Here is a 17,555-nt window from a genome sequence, read left to right as displayed (position 1 = left end):
AGGAATAAAAATCATGCATATATCAAGGGAATGACATTTAAGATGGTTCGTCTGCAAATTCCGTAGCACTGTGTGCTTATCAGATATCATAAACAAGTCAAAAAAACATTTGTGAAGCCTGCTACTTCATCTGATGGTGGTGCAGGAGATACAGGTTGACTCAGTCAAGCCCTTATCCCCAGCAGAGCCCTGCTTAGAAAGCTTATTCTTCTCCTTAGCACCAGGAGAAAAAGCAATGAGGCCAGGGGAAAGGGCTTGTGGCCCGCACAGCATCCAAGCTCCTGGCACTTGGTCCTCCCTTGGGGGATATCTGATCTCCAAAACCCAGCCACCAGCTCAGAGCTTGCCCAGACTGCCCGACAGACATATGTCATGCTTTCCAAATCTTCAAAAGAAGCAAGCAAGGGACTCTCACAACTAGCACATTGTTCTGAGGGAGGGAGGGAGGTGATGCTGATGGAGGAGGTTGCCAAGGATGCAGGCGGGAAACCACTATGTGCGCTGCAGTGGACTGACTGGTTTCATTGCTCTGATTGTCACGCAGCCAGGCCTCGTTTCCCTTCTCCTTCTGAAAAGATATGAAGTTAGTAAGGAGTGGAAGGCTGCCTGCCCAGCTGTGATTCAGGAGGAAGCTTAGCCACAGAACCCGTGAGTTCTATTGCCTTAGAGAAGAACCTGTAGAGACAGGTCCCAGATAGATCCACCCTAGATTTTTCAAAGGCAACTCTTTCGTCATGCACTGTAAGACCTTACAAGATCAGGAGGAAGTCAACTGCTTCCACCTTGATCACTTGACTCAAGGTACCCAACAGGCTCCCTGTGAGTAAATCCTGAGGCTTCGCTACGAGATGACCCACAGAGGTAACACCAGACCTGTCCATGGGCTGAAACTTGTGACTTTTCTGTTTGCCCTAAGTCCAGGACTTCTGTTCCCGGGAGCCGGAGTGAAGCTTCTTGACAATGGGTACGATGGATTACTCCTTGCAATCAATCCCCGGGTACCCGAGAACCTGAGTCTGATTGCAAACATTAAGGTGAGTGACAACTGTGCAGTCAGCACCATCAGACCTGTTACTGTTTGAGCGTGAGAGGCACAGAGAGCAGCATTTCTGAAGGACAGCGCTGATAGCACTATTGTGGGCACACTGGCCAGATTACACAGTTGTGTAGAATCTCCACTCACAGAGCCTTCATTTGTCCTCTTATTAGTAACCATCTGTTGGCTTTTGGGTTTGGTTGTAGTTTTCATATGTGACCATTGTCTGGAGAACAGCTTAGAGAAATATAAGTGGACTGTGGTGAAAGAAAGGCAGATGTTTGAATGACGGAGAAACGTGTGTGCATGCCAACGTCACCCTGCGCCGTCCCACCTCAAAAATGAGAATTCTCAAGGGACAAATTCTGCAGGCTGCCAGAATGAAAAAGTCTTTTTATTTTGTCCCATGTCCTATAAAATAATTGATGTTCCTCACTGTGGCGTGGTAAGGGAGTATCACTGCCTAAGAGCCTTCTTGTGGGATTACTTAAGTAAAAGTAAACTTCTCAAAAGACACAGGCCTGAACACGCCGTAGGTGTGACACAAAGATGTGTTCAGGAAAAGCTTAAAGCCCTTTCAGAATTGTGGGAAGTCATGAGGGCAAGCCCTGCCACACAATCAGGTAGCCATTCGATGTCTTTTCCAAAAAAAACACTGGTTCTACATTCTTCACGGGTTCGTTCAAAATCCGTTTGCCTGTTTTTTCAACCATTGTTTAATGTCATCAGAAAAACAAGGATTTACATCTGATAGGTTCCCTTCTGCTTGGTTACAGGAAATGATCACTGAAGCTTCGTTTTACCTGTTCAATGCTACCAAGAGAAGGGTGTTTTTCAGAAATGTGCAGATTTTAATACCTGCCACGTGGACAGCTCATAATTATAGCAGAGCAAAGCAAGAATCCTATGACAAGGTAAGGACTTAGGATTCTGTTGAAAGAGCTTAATTCCACTTGAGGGTGAGAGACTTTGAAAATACACTTAGCCGTTGGTATTGGCACGGTGGTATGCTACTGTGAGAAGAGGTAGGAACAGAGTGTGGAGAAGAGCTTCCGCAGCGGGGTGGGTGGGCTTGGAGTCTGTAGCTATAGTCCCACCAGGATAGCCAGGACATATAACATTTGGCATAAAATTTCCTCAGACTGTTTTGATTCTTTTCTTTCCCTTAAAGATTCTCTCAGAAGTTGAATGGCCTAGCAACGTAGAACGTAGCCCAAAGGCACGAGGATGAGGAGAGGCTTACAAAACGATGTGACTTTTTCATCAGATAGAAGCAGTTGATAGATGTTGGCATAAAGATAAGTAAGGAAGGGCTAGAGAGATGGCACAGTGGTTAAGAGCACTGACTGCTCTTCCAGAGGTCCTGAGTTCAATTCCCAGCAACCACACGCTGGTTCACAACCATCTATAATGTGATCTGATGCCCTCTTCTGGCCCACAGGTGTACATGCAGACAGAGCACTATATACATAATAAATAAATAAAATGTTTTTTTTAAAAAAAAGATAAGTAAGGAACTGGAACAAACTGGGGAAAGCCTACTGTTTATTAAGTTCTCATTGAGTACCATAAACTGGGGCATCTTTACATATGTTATTAATCACTATGCAGCCTCAAGCCTCACAAATTAAGAAGTTGATGTCCACATAAGGGCTTTGTTCCATGCAAATAACTAATAATTACTGATCTACAATTTGAACGTCTACTTAACTTCAGATCCCATACTGCTCGCACCAAGCTATGTAGTCTCTACGAAGATTACATTAATGAGCTTGCCCTTCAGTGGAACTGGGAAGTCTTAGAGACAACACAGTAAAAGCCCAGGCTGACCAGGGTCGAACCCTGACCTCATGAGAAGTTTAAGTACAACAACTGTAATGTGGCCATATGTTTGGATACCAGTTCCAGTGACCTCATAATGTCAATTAAGCAAACATTAGGTGAAAGAGCTTATAAACAGAGACACTGCCGGTCATGGCTGAGGTGGGGCTACCCAAGGAGATGACCTTTGTAGCCTTTTGTACATGCCATCTTGCAATGTCCCTCGCTTCCAAAAAAATAAATGTAAATTACTATGAAAGCAATTCGTGGTCATTGGGAAGGAATCAAATACTGAAATAAGGAAAATAAAAGTGAGAATCTCTTCCTTCAGTGGCACTCAAGACATGTCCTGTCACCTGCACTGATCAGATAACCACAGAGAGTTGACTGAATATGTCCATAGCTCTTTACTGTGCAGTCCTGGATGATGTGCAAATGCTATTAAATGTTCCTGATTTTATGGCTTTTTATAGTGTCATAATATAATTTTTACAGTATTGATACCTGAGAATATTTTGTCCTGGAAAGTGGGAAGGTAATAAAGGGTGGAAAGAAGTTCTGTGGAAACTGGCTAAACTTTTTAAAGAGATCTTACTGAAAGTGCCCCAGAATTTAGCTAATATTTAGCTATCAGAATATCTAAACTCTGACTACGAGGAATTCCTTTTATCTTTAATCTGTTTTTAAAACATGTATGATTGCGTACAGTACAATTATAGCTTACCTTTCTTTAAAACACTTTTTTTTCCATGTAGGCCAACGTCCTAGTGACTGAGCAGAGTGGGATATACAGGAGTGACCCATACACCCTACAACACAGAGGTTGTGGAAAAGAGGGGAGACACATCCATTTCACTGCTGACTTCCTGCTGGATGATGAGATAGCAGCGCCATATGGCTCAAGAGGTAAGTTCAGCTCATAAAATGCCAGCTCCTTGACAGTACAATATTTTGTGCTTGCCACAGAAGAGGCCTCCTAAGACTGCCACCTGTCAAGGACTTTCCATTTGAGGGGGAGGTAGGCCGAGCAAACATGGAAGGCGACGGACGGGATGAGCCGGGAAGAGCACGTACCAGATTACGTACAGAAGAAGTGCTCTGAGAATTCAGTGAGGGCCGCTAAGCCAAGAGCTGTCAGAACATATCTTACAAAGGAGAGGTGAACATCATTTTGATTAATGGTAAGAAGAGGGAGTAGAAAGCACGTGAAAAATGCTGAGGCTGAAGAGGAACCCAACGGAAGCATTAGACTCTGTCAGGGCAGAGGCTCGCCATGGAGGGAAATGCCAACATGCACCCAGCAACCAGGTGATGTGTGAACAGCCTGGACTATCCAAACTATGGGTTTTGTTTGTTTGTTTGTTTGTTGTTTTTTTGTTTGTTTTTGGTTTTTCGAGACAGGGTTTCTCTGTGTACCTTTGGCTGTCCTAGACTTGCTTTGTAGACTATGAAGTCCCCACTGAAGGCTCCTGCCTACGGGAGCGTTCAGAAGATGGATCTGCGCATGCGCACAATTGGCTCACTAGACTCAATGAAGTGAAAGTTGTATGTGGGGGCAAACTTGGGGCAGGGATGTGCTCAGGAGGCTCGAGTGGAGGCACCAAGGTGGGAAGGTCTAGAGCCTCGCACACAAGCAACAAGGACTTTCCATGCCCAGACATTTAAAATACTTTCCTGTGAAATCCTAGTGGCCCAAAGTGGTATTTCAGAGTATAGGAGTTCTGAGTGGCTGGCTGCAAGAGGTGTGTGCAGATGGCATTAAGAACAAAAAAGGAATTGGGAAATAGGGTAGCCCATGGAAAAGGGAAGCCATGGGTCTAGATTAGGCAAGAAGATGGTGGGGAGCAGTTAACTGTACTGTGGGGTGTCTAGGTGTGGTCAGAGATCGGTGTCTAGAATGTAGGAGAAAGATTATGGTCACCCACCTGCAGACTGGTGGACCTGGTGTGAGACCTGAGGGAGACACTAGTGAGGACAGGTCAGCCAGTCCAGGACTAACTTTGATCTGCAATTTTATTCTTGGTTCAATTTTAAATAGAACCTCTCAAAAAATTTTTTTTCTTATGAAATTTAAAACTGAAAACTAAGTATGTTTTGTTTTCCCCGATGAGCAAGCAGGAATAAAACAAACATAGGATATTTTATAAAGCTTTTAAAAATTGCCTTCTCCCCCCCCCCCCTTTCTGGTAACGATGAGGTGTGATGCTCTCTGAGTCTGCATATGATTTCAACAGTGCCTCTAGATTCATGAGTCAGCGCATACTTTCCCTCAGTACTTTCAGCTGCAGCAGTTCCCTCCCAAGTTGCAAACATTGCGCAATGTGCCACAGCCCGAGAGTCATTGCGTCAAGCAGTGCCCGAGTTCTAGAACCTAAACTAACTCAGGAAAAAAAAAGCACCATGTGCTTTGGTTTGGAAAGGGTGTTGACCTGGAAGGCTTCCGTGGAGAATAACTCACTTCTTAGCTGAACTTGGAAGGAAACCTAAGATTACAGAGGACAGGAGAAAAGCTGTGAAGGACTTGATGCTAAGAATGGGAGTTTCCAAGGACCAGAGTTAGGAAACAGGCTAAAAGAGAAAAGAAGAGTGAAACTGGGGAGGGAACCCTGGCATCTCTGCTCCTTCTTCCGTGGTTGCTAGGTTTCCGTCACTGCTGTAGACAGGAGACTAGCCTGTAAGAGAGCGAGCATGCTCAGGGACAGCGTAAACATAGGAAAACTTTGGTTGACTCAAGAGCATCCCTCTTCTGTCTATGCTAACCTTGCACCTACTGGGATGCTTGCATGAAGCTAAGTAAAAACTAGAAATTATCATAATGAGTGAGTTAACCCAGAAGCACAAAGAGTCAAATGGTATATATTCACTTATATCTGGACACTAGCCCAAGGGGCACATCCCATGAAAGTCTTTACTTACCAGGAAAGTGGGTCAGAGGGGAAGACATCCGATTGGGACTCTAGGTGAGAGAAGCATGGAAGAATAGGGAAATAGAAGGATCCAGAGGGTCCTAGTAACCTACAAGAAGAACATTATGATGGGTGGATCTGGGCCCAGGGGTCCCTGAACCAGCCAAGGACAATATGTGCAGTAAACTTCAAACCCCTACCCAGATCTAGCCAATGGACAGGACATTCTTCACAGTTGAGTGGAGAGTGGAGACTGACTTTCACACGAACTCTGGTGCCCCATATTTGACCACGTCCCCTGGATGGGGAGGCCTGGTGGCACACAGAGGAAGGATAGCAGGCTACCAAGATACCCTATGAGCATATACAGGGGGAGGAGGTCCCCTCAGTCACAGTCATAGGGGAGAGGAGTAGGGGGAAAGCAGGAGGGAGGGAGGAATGGGAGGATACAAAGGATGGGATAACAACTGAGATGTATTGTGAATAATATATATATATATATATATATATATATATATATATATATATATATAGAGAGAGAGAGAGAGAGAGAGAGAGAGAGAGAGAGAGAAAGGCAGGGAAGAACTTGTGATACAACTCACCACTTCGGTCACGTGGAGCATGTCTGGTCATCTTGGAAGCAAATGTTTTCATGCTGCCTTTTCTATGATGGTAGGAGATGTGGTAGGGGGAGAATGGTGAGGAAAGCGACCAAGAAACATCTGACTTCAGCTCTTTGGAATTCTAGTGTGATGAAGTGATGCTGTGTCTTCGCTGATTAGCAAGGACTATTGCTGAGATGTAAGGCACTCAAAAAAAAAAAACCCGAAACCATCTCTTCTCCAGGCAGAGTCTTTGTCCACGAGTGGGCCCATCTCCGCTGGGGCGTATTTGACGAGTACAACAGCGACAAGCCATTCTACACGGATGGGCGAAATGAGATTCAAGCGACAAGGTCAGTGCTTCCTCACCTATTTAAATTTCACCGATGGCTGAGTATACTGAATATTTCAGAAATTAGAAGAAAAGGTTTGGCCACTTATAGAGTGAGAGGCTGGACATAGTGGCACATGCTGTTATAATCCCAGCACTAGAGAGACAGAGAGACAAAAGAATGCCACAAATTCAAGGTCAGCTTTGTCTACACTGAGAGTTCCAGGCCAGCCAGGGCTACACAGCGAAACTTTGTCTCAAAATAAATAAATAAATAAATAAATAAATAAATAAAATGAGAAAGTAGATACTTTTGTCTTGACTTAGTTATTACATGACATAAAAGTAAATTAATAGTAACAGGTAAATATTAGCAATAAATACATTCTTCATTTTTTAAATGTTATTGAATTTTAAAATGGGCAAATATTTATGTGGCTCAAATATGATCTATAAAAAGTTATATTCTTTGCCATCTTACCACCATCTTCGTTCTGCTCCCTCTCATCACCTTTGAATAACAATCTTGATTCATTTCTTATTTATTTCGTCTCTTCAAGAGAATTAAAAAAATATGAATATATATTTTCCTCATCTTTTACAAGATAATGACGTGGTGTCCCATTGTGTGGTTATGCCATGCTTAATTCAGTCAGCCCTCTCTTGTTGGACAAAAAGATTAGCAGCAACCTCTGGTGGCTGTCACTGTCACTGCAGCTCAAGGCATCATACACGTGCTGTTTCATGTTTGTACCTAGACGTTCACATATTAAAAGCCTTTCTAGGATTCAGGGTCAGAGGACATTCAGCTGGGAGAGAAGCAGCAGCAGGGCCACTTCTGAACGGCACCATTTCTCGGTCACAGATGGTGTCCGGAATATTTTGATGAAGAGGCAATCTTCCCAAGGATCACCATTAGCAGTTCACACTCCCTGACGTCAGGGGGCGCTGACTCAGGATGTTGCTACCTCTGTCCTTCCTTAGGCTTCCCACCCCCAGAGTCCTTCCAAGCGCCCTTCTTTCTGGTCTGTCCTTCTCTGATTGCTAAAGGTTTCAGCAACACAAAACTCGCTAATCCAAATTCAAGGCTTTAAAATCAAATGGAAAGACTGTATTTCTAAATTAATGAAGTTCCTTAAGAGAACATTTAAAAATATTTATATATGTCTACTAAGCTATATGTTTCAAAGAAACTATTAGAAAAGATAAACAAGGGGGAAATGTTATTTCTACAGAGACTCAGCTCCTAGTTTCTCTTTCCATTTTCAGGTGTTCTTCTGACATAACAGGAGCTTTTGTGTGTGCAAACGGCCTTTGTCTCAATGAAGACTGCATTATTAGCAAGCTCTTTAGGGGAGGGTGCACATTCCTCTACAACAGCACACAGAACGCAACTGGATCAATAATGTTCATGCAAAGTTTATCTTCTGTAAGTATGTCCTTGGGGTGACAAACTCCTGTAAGCTACCACCTCTTTCTCAGATACACAAATATGCCTATGCATGTACACAGTGGGACTACTAAGAGTCACTATAATAGGGCTCAGAGGTCTACAGTTCATTTAGTCTTTATCCTACATATTTTTTAAAAACCTGTTTCCTCCAAATGATAACACACACAAAGGTTGTTTTTAAAAGCAAAAATCCACTTTCCAGGGAGAGCGTAAGACAACTTTTGAGGCCCCGAATGAGCTGCCCGTGTGGTGGCATTCCTTTTCTGTATTATTTCATAGGAAAAGGTATGAAATTTTCGAGTATAAAGGAACAAATAACTGTATTCCTTTCACTTGAGGTTCTTTTTCCTTTGTTTTGAAAAAAATCCAGAACCTCAAAAGACACGCAAGCTAACCCATGGAGTAAACTGACCCTCATCTTTGTGCTGAAATCTTATAGACTAAAATTTCATATTAACTCATCAAAGAAGAGCCTATAAATCCATCTAAAAACTGATCTTTAAAAGAGCATTCAGTTACACAATCTCTCTGGCTGGCTCATTTTCTCAAAGAAACGGATGTTACCACATATAGCCAAATTCACCAAAACCTTGCGCTAAGAGAGAGCGTGGAGCTAGAAAGGTGGGAGCAGGCTTAGTCCACAGATTTAAGGAAACCAGCCTGCATAGCTTCATTTATCTATCGAACCTCGCAGGGCCTGAAAGTCATCATCTATGGCTCTTCTCCCTGCGAGGCAGGGAGTGTGGTGGCACAGTCCTTTACGGCGTAGTCTGTCCTTTGGCTAACCATCGCTGCTGCGTGCCTTGGGATGCTCTGCTCCCCTCACTCCCCTCCATCACTTTCTTGTTTCTTCAGCCTAGTGTTAGTCCTCATTACGAGTCATTTGCAAGGTGAAACGTGACTGCTCTTATCTCTTGCCTTTATCCATTCTAGTTTTTAATTTACAACTTTCATTTCTGATTCGAGCCCAGTTCTCGGTATTTGACCTGTGTTGTTTGCGATTAGATATGATTTTTTTCCCCAACCCTTTGACAAGCATAAGCAAACACATCCAGTTGCAAAAGTTTAAAAATCATGAAAAGTAGAAAAAAGAAAAATCACTGAACAAAGCAACAAAGATTTTGCCCTGACCACCACCCCACTGAGATTCTGAGCAAATGGTACCCAGCTTCAGCATCATCCTCTCCGGAACTGAGACCAGACTGTAGAGCCTGTACATTTCTTTCAAACTCTAAGCTCCCGTGGCTCTATTCTCAGATGTACCTGTTCTGTGAAGGATTCACCACTGACAATAGACAGGCATTACCTTGCACTGCAAACTATAAACTTAAGGAGGATTCTGGCATTGGCTGATTATCATTAAGTAAAGTAGGCCTAGATTTCCAAATGGGAAAAGAGTTTCATGGAGTAGATTTAAGTAGTTTTACCCTCACAAAGATCAATATTTGAACTAGATCAATATATGTTTTCTGATCCACAGGAAAAGATACAGTGTCATTTAATGGGTTTCCAAAGAATAGGCTGCCCAGAATAATATCACCCAGAATGTTTATCTAACACCGTATCATGGGAGGGAGGAGGGACGTTTAAGACTAAGGTATATATACACACGGCCTGCTCTGTTTTCTCAGTGCAAACAAACTGTTACAAGAGATTGCTTTTGTGACCCCAGGGTGCTACTATTTCAAGCAAAAGGTGTCAAAGGTTGTTTGCAAACTTGCTGTCATTCTTGAGAAAAGGAAGCACATGACTTTTCTTTAGGGTGACTCTGTCCTTCTTTTACTTGTCTGAGAGACTAAGAACTCTGTCTGGTCTGAAAAGGGTGCTTTGTTCCTTTCCAGGTGGTTGAATTCTGTAACGCAAGTACCCACAACCACGAAGCCCCAAACCTTCAGAACCGGATGTGCAGCCTCCGAAGCACTTGGGACGTGATCACAGCCTCCTCAGATCTGAATCAGAGCCTCCCGGTGCGCGGGGTTGAGCTCCCACCCCCTCCCATGTTCTCCCTCATGCAGGCTAGTGACAGAGTGGTGTGCCTGGTGGTTGATGTGTCCAGGAAGATGGCGGAGGTAACATATCGACTCCAAGTGACTAAAAACCAGTCTTCTTTTCCCATCAGGTTTTAACTCTTATTTTGTTACTCAGAGTACGATGGGGGTAGGGCACAAAGGGTTTTAAAGAGTCTAAAACATCTCATGTCCTTGGGAAATGGGCAAGACAAACTTCAAATGAGGCCCAGAGTTTGAGGTGGGGAGATAAATGAAATCCGCACAACATCCCTAACTGTAACTTCTGTCCCTTTTCTAAAACCTGTGTACAATTTAAAGCTGTTGCCTGGTCCACGCTAGTCACACTTAGAGGTCATGATTGGAAACGGTGGCCCGACCATCAAGATGAAGACAAAAGCTCTTGTGTTCTACTCATTCCCCGGTGCCCCGCACTGAAAGAAACCAAAGCTACAAACAAGTGATACTTTCTATGCCCACATAATTATAAAAGGCTAAAGCAGAATTCAAGATCCATGTTTCATCCACCCTACTGACTTTCTTCCCAGCTTGTAAGAGAAATAATTTTTGGAAGGAGTCAATCAGTCAAAATGTTTGAGATATCTGTGACACGTTAAATTGGCACTGTGTCCTGAGAGGTGCGAGAGAGAGAGGCAGGTCTGTGTACCACAGCTGTCTATGAGCAGCTGGTCACTGAGATGCAGCATACCACCTCCCTCCCTCCCCTCAGAGCTATCAAAAAAGTGACCCTAGTGGATTGGTCGGTAGAATTATCTCTATGCTTGGTCAGTGCCATCCGTGTATGTATCATAGGCAATCCTTATAGCAACTATAAAAACCAATAAATGTATTATTATGCCCTCTCTATAGCGTGATCTTAATGGCCTCAAATGGCCACTGTAGCAGAGTGATGGTATTGGTCCTGCCAACTACCACACCTCTCTATTATAATGTCCCTTTGCAATGTCTCCTGTCACTTGAGCTAAATTTAAAAAAATCAGTTACAAACCTACTCTCAATTGATATCATTGGTCATTAAATTCTGAGTTGAAGTGAAAGGGTGAGGATGTGCCATCTGACTTGTGGATGCTTGCTGCTCAGCACTCTTTCTTCTGCAAAACCAAGGCACATTTTTAGCATAAAATTAATTTTAAAAAATAGTCTATGACAGCTTTTTTTTTTACAACTTGAAGAACGGTGCAGCATCTGTAAAGAAGTACCAGATAGTTGTGCTCTTCAAATTACTTCATCGCCGTTGGTCTGCCAATCAAATGTCATTTCCTCTGTTTTGTTTTTCCTCTTCTCTTGGGGACCTAGGCAGACAGACTCCTTCGACTACAGCAAGCAGCTGGATTTTACTTGATGCATGTTGTTGAAACTCGTACCTTTGTCGGCATTGTCACTTTTGATAGCCAAGGAGAAATCAGAGCCCAGCTGCAGCAAATTGACAGCGTCGCTGACCGGAGGCTGCTGGCTTCACATCTGCCAACCACTGTGTCCACGGAAACAGAAACAAATGTCTGCGCAGGGGTTAAGAAAGGCTTTGAGGTAAGAATGCTCTGGATCTGCTGGAGAGATGGCTCCGAGGTTAAGAGCACTGACTGCTCTCCCAGAAGTCATGAGTTCAATTCCCAGCAACCACATGGTGGCTCACAGCCATCTATGATGAGACCTGGTGCCCTCTTCTGGCCTGCAGGCAGAATACTGTATACATAATAAACAAATCTTAAAAAGAAAAAAAGAATGCTCTGGGTTTAGGGTGCCATCACTATCTTTTCATTTTGAGTCAGGTTTTTGGGGTGGAGTGTTGCTTGTTTGTTTGTTTATGAAAAGGAGTGTGCTTCACAGTGTGGTCAGAGCAGCCTCGGCTCTCCAGGGGTAACGACGAATCATTCCTCAAGTCAGAATCCATTTCTGGGTCCCACTGCACTCCCTGGGCCTAACGAAGCACCCAACGTAATAATTAACTAACACCTGCTTGTTGAAAGAATGAATAAATAAATAACTACAATGGGCCTAGTTAAGGATGTAAGAACCCTCTAGAGTCTTTTTAAACTGGCCCTATGTGTTCTGAAGTGGCCCCAGCTGTGGCAATTGCTACCCATGTGTGTTTCAAGGCAAAACCATCATCTTGGTCTCTGCCTTCGATCTTACCAGGTTTCAAAGACGAGAACCAAGGAGGTATGAGAAGATAAATAAATCAGGACTCACACACAGATGTGTGCGCATGCGCATGCATGAACAGAGAGAGAGAGAGAGAGAGAGAGAGAGAGAGGGAGGGAGGGAGGGAGGGAGGGAGGAAGAGGGAGAGATGCTTCAAGAATGTCAGCATCTGAGACGCTCATGTCCACTGAGCGATAGACAACAAGACATTGGCTAGGACTGTTGCCTCCCATAGCCAACAGTTGCTCAACCTAAGCTGTCCACTGACATCGCCTGATTGAAAAAATAGGAGGTGGCGATGTAGCTCAGTGCTAGTGCGCATGCTTAGTGAGCATGAGCCTTTTAGGTCAACCTCAAGCACGAAAACCAACAACAACAACAAAGCCACAAAACCCATGCTTCATGTCTTGTGATTCTGCCATTGATCTGAGTCATGACCTGGCAATGAATTTTCAAACATTGACATTTAATTCCAAGGCATTACTAAGGTTGAGAACGACTGCTCTAAGCCCTCTTACTGGTCACTGGCTAAATCTTAGAGGCCAGGCTCTCAGGTAGTAACAAGCACAGTATCTCCTATGAGGCAAAGTCCACAAGACTGTGCTGTGACCCAGTGAGGTAAGGAGCAACTAGGAGGTGGTCATAGAGCACAGGGGACCATGAAGAGGCAAGGGCAACACTGGGGCAGGGGTGAAGGGGCAGTTATACATGAGGACGAAGTCCTCTGTTTAGTCAGACTATTTGAATCACGTTCCCTCCCAAGCAGCTGATGGCTGTCCATGTTCAGGTGGTTGAGAAGTGGAACGGAAGAGCAGATGGCTCTGTCATCGTATTAGTGACCAGTGGAGCAGATGAGCGCATCGACAACTGCCTGCTCACCGCGATGAGCAGCGGGGCCGTCATTCACTCTATTGCCCTGGGTTCCTCCGCAGTCGGAACTCTGGGGGAGTTATCACGTCTCACAGGTAAAACCTCCTATGCAGTTGTCATTTAGAGCACGCCGTTAAGACTGAACGTTCAAGTTCAGCTATGAAACCCAGGTTACATGTCCTAATTAGGGAAAAAAATAAGAAATCATTGCTAAACTTAGCTAAAACTATCCTCAATTTTTGAATGTTTTCTCTAGACTTGAAGTTTTGTACACCCGGTGAAAATAGTAATTTTTTTCTTTGTTCACCAGCCTGAGAATGCATGTTTATGAAGCCAAAATCATATTTAACTGACCAACTGCACCAAATTCTAGAGCAGACATGCAAGCAGCATGGTAAGATACATGTCTGCTCTTTTTCTACACAAGGCAATAATTTATCTAGATGAGATATTTAGGTGAGAATAATTTCGCTCACATTCCATAAAAGTTAATACAACACATTGACCGTCAGAAGTTAAGATGTACTGGATTATTTTTTTTAAATAATGTTCTCAGAATACAAATGAAAATGCATAGCAACGCAACTACTAGTAATTGATGAAGATTATTTACGAATTTGATTGATCTAAGCCTACCTGGTAGGTATTTACTGAGGTCTTCTGCTGTGGGCAGAGCAGTAGAGCCTGAGAAAACAGCCATGAATTAACACCACCTCCTCATAATTATGTCAGATGTCATTCAAAAGGAGCCAAGCACGCTCCCCACTGACTCCAGACTAACTCTAATCAGACACAGTTGTCAAAGAAGTTTTACTTTTTTTATTTCTTTTTATCTGTCTTAATAGTTGACGTCCATATCATGTATTTCAGGAGGCTTAAAGTTCTTCATTGCAGATAAATTTAATTCCAACCGAATGACTGAAGCTTTCAGTAGAATCTCGTCTGGAACAGGAGACATTTTCCAGCAGAGCTTACAGGTCAGAATGCCAGAATTCTGTGTCTAGATGCAGGAGTGGCCCAGGCACACTGTGCTGTCTGCCTTGTTCTTTGAACACGGTACCCCTCTGTGTTCAGAAGGCTCTAGTGAGCTTCTTGGTGTTCCCAGAGCCAAGCGTCATTTATCTCCTGCCCGAGCTGCTCGTTTCCAGGAGTTATTTTCTGTAATTTCCACCTCACCTTTCAAGGCCCATCAAAAGACTTCTTTAAGACTAAAAAAACGCAGCTAGAGATGCGGGTGGGGGAGGGGAGTGGGATGGGGGAGGGGTAGTGTGGGGGACAAGGCCCAAAACAAAAATAAGAAGCTGTGCTTTCATTTTTTCAGTTCCATTCATTTTCCCTCAACCACAATGTGTTTCACTCTGGATGCTTCAAGATCTTTACAGCTCCTCACTCTTATGAGGAAGATGAATTATTTCATGAAATTCTATAATCTATAGATCTCTGCCCTCCTTCATTGTGTGTGTGTGTGTGTGTGTGTGTGTGTGTGTGTGTGTGTGTGTGTGTGTTGTTTTCAGTTAGGGTTCACCTGGCTCAGACTGTATGTCGCCCAGGCTAGCCTTGAACTCCTGGTCCTCCTGGACCCACTTTCTAACTAAAGAAGTCAAGGCCATGAGCCACCGGCCTGTTTTAGATTGCCTCTTTAATTAGCACAACTTTTTTGTTTGGGGGCACAAAAGCTTCCTGTGATCAAACTACTTGTAAAAAGAACCATTTTTCAGTCTACATATTTTAAGAGTTTGGACATAGTTGCATAATGTTTCTAACAGAATTTCACCTGCAGTTTCCTCACAGATGGTGAGTAAACCCGCCAAGTTATGCTTGGTTTAAACAATGAGCCTACTGAATTATTGTCAGGAAATATTTAACATGTAGATTATATATGCCCAGTAAACATGATAATAGTCCCATCACCAGGAGTCAGATAGATGCCCCGAGAGATACTGTAATCAAGTGTTCAAAGGTCAAAGATAAAGTGAAGCTTCATAAAAAGAAGAAGAAGAGGAAGAAGAAGAAGAAGAAGAAGAAGAAGAAGAAGAAGAAGAAGAAGAAGAAGAAGAAGAAGAAGAATCTAACACCAATAAGGGTTTTCCAACTCAACAAACAGTAGACATCTAGGCAGAAATGCTATAGGCCTGGAGAGATAGTTGAAGTGCCAAAGAAAAATTCTGCATGCCAATAGTATTCTGCTTAACAAAACTATTCATTAGGCTAGCCCACTAGCCCAGGCTGGCCTTAAACTCTCACCAGTCTTCCTGCTTCTGCCTCCTGAAGGCTGGAATTCCAAGCAGGGACCCTGTGTTCAGCTGGACGGTTGACTTTTGACAACAAGGTTGAGACTATGCACCGAAGGAAGGAGGATCTTTTCCATCTGTGTCGCTGCAGAGCTTGAATGTTCTCAGACAGAAGAACAAAAGCACCTATTACTCATCGATTTCAAAGCCCAAGTCAACAGACATAAAGGCTTCCTGGTGAAACCTGACATTGAAACTACCAGGGCATAACACAGTAGAAATATTTCAGCTCTTTAGAATAAACAGCATTTTGGAGGGAGGGAAGACAGGGACAGGGGATAAGATTCCCAAAGCGTGGGAGAATAAAAGCTAAGGTGGACTAATGCGATTACATCAAACTAAAATGACACTTAGCAAAGGAAACACTCATCCCAGCATAGACAGAGCATGTGGAAGGAAGCTGAATTTGAAAACTGTGCTTTGACAAGCAGCCAATTTCCAAAAAAGATGAAGAACTCCAACAACTCTATAGCAAAAGTTGAAATACCACAACTTTTAAAACTGGGCAATAAGGCAAATATGCTGGTGTACTCTTTTAATCCTAGCACTGGGGACATAGAAGCAAAAGGATCTCTGTGATTTCAAGGCCAGCCTGGTCTACAAAGCAAGTTCCAAGACAGCCAGGGCTACATAGTAAGGTCCTATCTCAAAAAAATAAAAATAAAAATAAAACCAAACAAGTAAACAAACAAATAAACAACAACAAAACAGTTGGACAATCAACACAAGTGTAAACATTTTTAAAAGGAGACATACAAGTAGCCAACAGGTCAAGTAGACATTTTCCAAAAAGTATAGATGTGCAAATAAGCAACATGCGTATGAAAAAATGTTTAAAATAAGCAATCATCGTCGTCGTCAGAGAAATAAAGATTGAAGTGACATTGAGATATCACCTTGTTCCAGGAAGAATAGCTCATATCAAAAAGGTGAAAGATGGCATGCCAGTGAGGTGTCCTTGCCAAAAGAATAAAGTGTCTCTGGCCCTGAAGATATGGTCTTCTGATCTGCTCCAACGATTAGACCATTGCATACTATTCTTTCTTCCATACTGTCTGTGAGAAAAATGGATGCAGCCATTAAGGAGAATAACATTAACCTTCCTCACGGAAGCACCATATAACTTTTTAAAACTCTCTTTTAAAGTTCTTACTAAGACTTATAAAAAAGCATCTGGGTATAGCTATACAGATTAAAAGCATTGAAACATATTAACAAACAAAATCTTCTAAGAGCTCATTATCATAATTGGTGATGGAGAGCCAATGCCTGTTTCATGAGAGGTGATATGAGAAGATTTGAGTTGCTTTTGGATGTAATGGAGTGGACTGGGTGTGTACCACAGTGGTAGAGCATTTGCCTAGCATGCACAAAGCTCTCCGTTTAATCCACAGCCTCACAGGAAAACAACCAGACAGATAACTAGTGAAGCCAGACATCGTGGCATGTGAGCATAACCCCTGCACCTGGAGACAGGAGGATCAGGAATTGAAGGCTAGCCTGAGCTACTCAAGACCTTGACACAAACAAACAAAAATAATAATGCATTATACTTACATTAACTATAGGAAGATAGGTTATAACTAGTTATGTGATATATGATATTTTGCTTTGATTTATATATGTACAGTGCACATCTGAATCACATGTATTTTGCTTTTGCATATTGCTTTTTTTGTTGTAAAAGAAGGAAATGTTATGTACTTACTAGAAACTTTTACACACATTCTCTTCAACAGCTTGAAAGCCTGTGTGAAATTGTGCAACCCCGGCATCAACTGACGAGCACTGTGACTGTGGATAGCACTGTGGGCAACGACACGATTTTTGTAGTCATGTGGCAGACCGGTGGTCCCCCTGAGATTGTATTATTGGATCCTAGTGGAAGAAAATACAGCACTAGTGACTTTGTCATCAATCTGGCCTTTCGGACAGCTAGCCTTAGGATTCCAGGAACTGCTAAGGTCAGTGTGGGAACTGTTCATAACCAACAGTGCTCAGCCAAGCGTAGAGCTTGCAAATGAATCACCTGCTTAAGTGTCTTACGTAAAGGAGATGTGCTGACACATCAAAACT

At 43.0% G+C, this 17,555-nt stretch overlaps 1 protein-coding gene across 1 annotated transcript in view; it reads left to right on the top strand.

Annotated features, from left to right (window-relative positions):
• Window positions 1-778: 778 nt before the first annotated feature.
• LOC311582511 (calcium-activated chloride channel regulator 2-like) overlaps window positions 779-17,555 on the top strand; it is a 60,194-nt gene continuing 43,417 nt past the window's right edge. The window contains exons 1-10 of the mRNA XM_084755651.1: window positions 779-1,034; window positions 1,813-1,950; window positions 3,613-3,763; window positions 6,610-6,718; window positions 7,966-8,125; window positions 9,991-10,218; window positions 11,473-11,703; window positions 13,106-13,283; window positions 14,059-14,165; window positions 17,219-17,443. Of these exons, the coding sequence (XP_084611777.1) occupies window positions 849-1,034; window positions 1,813-1,950; window positions 3,613-3,763; window positions 6,610-6,718; window positions 7,966-8,125; window positions 9,991-10,218; window positions 11,473-11,703; window positions 13,106-13,283; window positions 14,059-14,165; window positions 17,219-17,443 (1,713 nt within the window). The 5' untranslated portion in view covers window positions 779-848. The remainder of the gene's footprint in view (window positions 1,035-1,812; window positions 1,951-3,612; window positions 3,764-6,609; window positions 6,719-7,965; window positions 8,126-9,990; window positions 10,219-11,472; window positions 11,704-13,105; window positions 13,284-14,058; window positions 14,166-17,218; window positions 17,444-17,555) is intronic.

The sequence above is a fragment of the Acomys minous genome (assembly GCF_964271855.1).
Source record: "Acomys minous genome assembly, chromosome: 14".
NCBI lineage: Eukaryota > Metazoa > Chordata > Mammalia > Rodentia > Muridae > Acomys > Acomys minous.
This window is presented reverse-complemented; position numbering and strand designations above follow the sequence as displayed.